This window comes from Atta cephalotes, assembly GCF_000143395.1.
Source record: "Atta cephalotes unplaced genomic scaffold scaffold00001, whole genome shotgun sequence".
Taxonomy (NCBI): domain Eukaryota; kingdom Metazoa; phylum Arthropoda; class Insecta; order Hymenoptera; family Formicidae; genus Atta; species Atta cephalotes.
The window spans coordinates 2998518-3002992 of NW_012130065.1; the positions used below are offsets into that span (position 1 = coordinate 2998518).

At 25.4% G+C, this 4475-nt stretch overlaps 1 protein-coding gene across 1 annotated transcript; it reads right to left on the reverse strand.

Moving 5' to 3' along the window:
• Window positions 1-237: 237 nt before the first annotated feature.
• On the reverse strand, window positions 238-2493 carry LOC105620952 (proteasome subunit alpha type-2). The gene is made up of 3 exons (XM_012202464.1): window positions 2447-2493; window positions 1660-1992; window positions 238-568 (listed from the first exon to the last, which is right to left on the reverse strand). Exons 1-3 carry the CDS (start codon window positions 2485-2487, stop codon window positions 238-240), a joined length of 705 nt encoding a protein of 234 aa, XP_012057854.1. The 5' UTR covers window positions 2488-2493.
• Between the last annotated feature and the right edge of the window lie 1982 nt (window positions 2494-4475).

Below are 4475 nucleotides of genomic sequence, written 5' to 3' on the forward strand. Positions count from 1 at the left end.
TTATATATATATATATATATATATATATATATATATAGTTATAAGATATATGTTTTACTATATAAACTGTTATAATTTGTTTAATATGATTGTTATAATAATTTTGATTGTTATGAAAGAAAGCACAATTATTTTTCTTTAGATAAAGGACATTTATTGCAAGAACCTGATTCAAATTTATTAACGATTACGAAGTAATCCGAGAATATATTAAAAAAAAGAAGTTCACACATAAGCTTAAGGAATATTCGCGAGATAATCCTTCACGTTGGATGGATCCAATTTTCTGAATCCGTTCGCGTCACAAATACCGACTTCAATATTGTCCGCAGTCATCTGTCCTTCGAAACCTTCCTTTAGCGTCAAGATGGCAGTGTGAACGGCATCATCCAATTCCAGATCCTCGCTATATCTCTTTTCGAGGAACGTTTTGCCATTAACGAAGTTTTTGCCCATCGCGGTTGCCTTCCATGCAAAATATGTGCCAGATGGATCACATTGGAATAGATAAGGCTTGTCATTGTCCCAACCACAGATCAGAAGAGACACTCCAAAAGGTCTAACACCTCTATAAATTAGCAATGACAATAATTTAGTATTATTGTCTAATTAATTCTTATTATAAGCAGAGATATCCTACATCTGTATTCAATCAAATAATTTTTTAATATTTAAAAATATGTAACTTTATATTTAAAATTTAAGAGCAAATACAAATCATAATTGAAGACTAATGGAGAATCATACTATACTAGATTAGTACATATTAAATATTGCTTTATATAAAGCTTTATATTAAATTTAAATGCAGTGACATAATATAATCAATTTTAACGATGAAATAATACATATATATTAAATAATGTGGCAATATCATTACCAAATACTTAATCGTTCAAAATATGCAGGATAAGTAACGATAAAACTCTCGCATAGGAGTAGAGTAGACTAAACTGAGTTGAAAAGTCCTCTACCATTTTATAATTTTTGCAATAATTAACAAGATATTAATTACTAAAAATTGCCGAATATTGGATTTTTTACTCACTATCAATTTTATAGAAAAATAACAAGTGACAAAAATTGTTTATTTTTTTCTCATAAAGTTCTGAAAATTTTGTCAGAATTTTTTTTAGTACTGCATTTTCTCATATTGGTAAAATAATTGCCAAAAAGTTGATAAAAATTTTTTTTAATTCTTAGAGTTCTATAAGAAAAAAATAAACAATTTTTGTCTCGCTGTTTTTCTATAAAGTTTATAGTACTTGATTAAAAAATTATTGGAAACCAATACTTGGTGATTTAGTAATTAATATCTTGTTAACTATCGCGAAAATTGCAAAATGGTAGAGATAATATAAAAGGAATGGCCGGGAGGAGCTAGCTCAGTATCAGGCTGCTCCTCGCCTTAATGAGATGGACTGTAAAGTTCACGACAAATATTCCAAGAATGAAGAAAATCCGAGAAATACATAATTTTTGTTAATATAAAGGACTTTTCGACTCAGTTTAGTCAGCTCTATCCCTATGTGAGTTTTATCGTTACTTATCAAATACTCTGTATACTTTCACATTTATCTTTGCCAATGTTAATGAACAGCAGCTTTTATTATGCACTAATCTAGTATAGTACAAATAATCGTATTTACTATAACTCACCCAGATTGCGTGTATTCTTGCATGACCATTGCAACGCGTTGTACGAGTTGTGCAGTCGGGATAGGTTCTCGATATACTAAGAGATATTGTTGTGCCATTTTCCGTGCTTGCTTTACTAATAATCTGTAATCTGGACCCATGCCACTGTAAACCATGCCGATGTGCTTTGTAATCATTTCGACTTTGCTTACGCTATGTTCATCATAGAGAATAGATTTATGTTTGTTTTCCGTAGCCAGAACAACACCATTTAATGCTTTAATGCCCACGCTCGGTGCACCGGCGGCTACTGCAGCTAAGGCATATTCTATTTGCACTAACTTGCCTGATGGACTGTAAAACACAATGTCATTAATCGATATATGAATTATGTAATATACAAATTATTATGAATATTTTGTTATTTGTTGTTGTGTTATTTATATAATTTTTAGATGAACAATTATACGACTTTGTATTTTTTAGATTTTGATACATGTACTCCAAGAATTTGACGAGTCATCTTGTCATATGTTATGTTTAGCTTTTTCAAATAAAATATATTCAAATAAAATGATTATTTACATATTTGTCAATAAGAGACTAATATTAATAAGATGCTATTAATTAAGATAAAAATTTTATTTAATAAATAGAAAATATGCTAAGTGTAAGTCCGGTTTAGAAAGAGGTTAGGTTACTGTTTAATTTATTTTCAGTGGCATCCTTCTTTTACCACAGATACGGAATATTGGCGTGAAACGTGCTGTTTCGTACATGATTATTATGTTACTATAAATATATTTACCTGAAAGTTGTTAACGAAAAACTGTATCGTTCAGAAGCCATGACAATCACTTTGCAGCAATACACAGCAATATCAAGCTACTGCACCTACACTGTATCACGGTGTACTACACAAGTGTAGCTTGACAGAAATGATTCGACAATGGTATGAGAATTGCACTCGAAATGTTCCTAGGAACATCTTTAGATAAAATAATATACACATGACTTTGAAAATGTTCGCGCGTATCACGTTTTATATTTAAAAATTTATTAAAAAATAACAAAATTTAATTTATATATAATTTGCGAATAAATTTTTTATAATTGTAATAGTATAAAATTTAATAATTATCCAGCAAACGAGAACGGATTAAAATGGATTGAAATTTTTTTCTATCCGAATGCGTATTTTAAATAGCAAATACTTTTTTTTAGATTTAACTAAATTCAATTACATTCAATTGGGTGCAAATAGATTGAAAAACTACAATTTTCTATTCAAAATTTTGAATTGAACAGTATTCACAATGTGTTTGTTTTGCACAGAAAAAGTTAATATTACTTTTAGATTGAAAGGCATAAAGATATGCTCCACGCAATTCCTATAAATGAATAAAAATGCATTAAGAATTAAAAAGCATTCATTTTAACATTCGTGAATCAATATTTCTGAAAATCTGAATCCATTTCAATTCATTTCAATCTATTCTCGTTTGTTGAATATGTATCTATAGATTTACTCGTAATAAAAAAATACTCGTAATAAAAAAATATAATTTTTAAAAATTTCAGAGAAAATTAAAAAAATATAAAAATAAACATATTTTATTATTTCTAAATATACATATTTACTAAAATACTCTAATAAAAGCATGCACATTAATTAATGTAAATTTATTGCAAGTGTATTTTAATGTTAATATGAAATTTATTAATTGAGACTAATAAAAAATAAAAAATTATATATTAATTGATAACTGACTAATAAAAAATAAGAAATATACTATAATACAATTATTTTTACATAACATATAATAATTTAATATATATATTACAAAATTAAATAAATTTAAAAAATAATTCCCCAGTAAAATATAAGTATAAATATATATATTTATACATCAATACCCAGCAAATGAGAATGGATTGAAATGAATTTAAATGGATTCAGATTTTCAGAAATACGGATTTATGAATGTTCAAATGAATATCAATCCTGAATGCATTTTTATTCATTTGTAGAAATGGCATGGAGTATATTTCTATGTTTTTTCAATCTAAAATTATAGTATTTTGTGTATCGAATATTATTTAATTAAAAATAGAAATTAATAAAGCAGGAAGACAGTTTTTTAATCTAATTGAATAAAAAAAAAGTTTTTCTTTTAATAGCCCATTTTCTTAAAATAAATAACTATAATACTAGTTAATTCAAAATTGTGAGTAGAAAATCCATTGTTTCATTTAAAAATGCATTATAAATGCTATTTTATTCAGAATAAGAAATTTTTCATTTTAATTCAACTGAGTTAAAAAAAAGTATCGTAAAAATATATCATGAATTCTATTTCATTTAATACTGTAAACATTGTTCATGCATGAATATATATAAATATATATGAACATACATAAACACGTATAAATATTTCATAAACATATATAATTATATATGGAATATGTCCATGTCTTTCTTTCTTTTGTAAAATTATTTTTTAGTGTACTGAAAATAATAATAATATTGAGAAAACATCAAAAATAATTAAAAGGAAAATTTTCACATTGTTTTAGAAAAAAAATGAAATTTAGAAAAATGTAAAAGAATTGCTCATATATAATTCTAAAATTATATAGTTATATATAAGCAAATTTTTTAATATTTTTCCAAACTTGTTTTTTTCTAAAACAAACGCAAAAATTTTCTCATTAACTATACATAATATGTATACAATATATATATATATATATATATATATATATATATATACTANACTACACACAACTACTATATATTATATATATATTAACTATATTAATAACGTTATACTAAC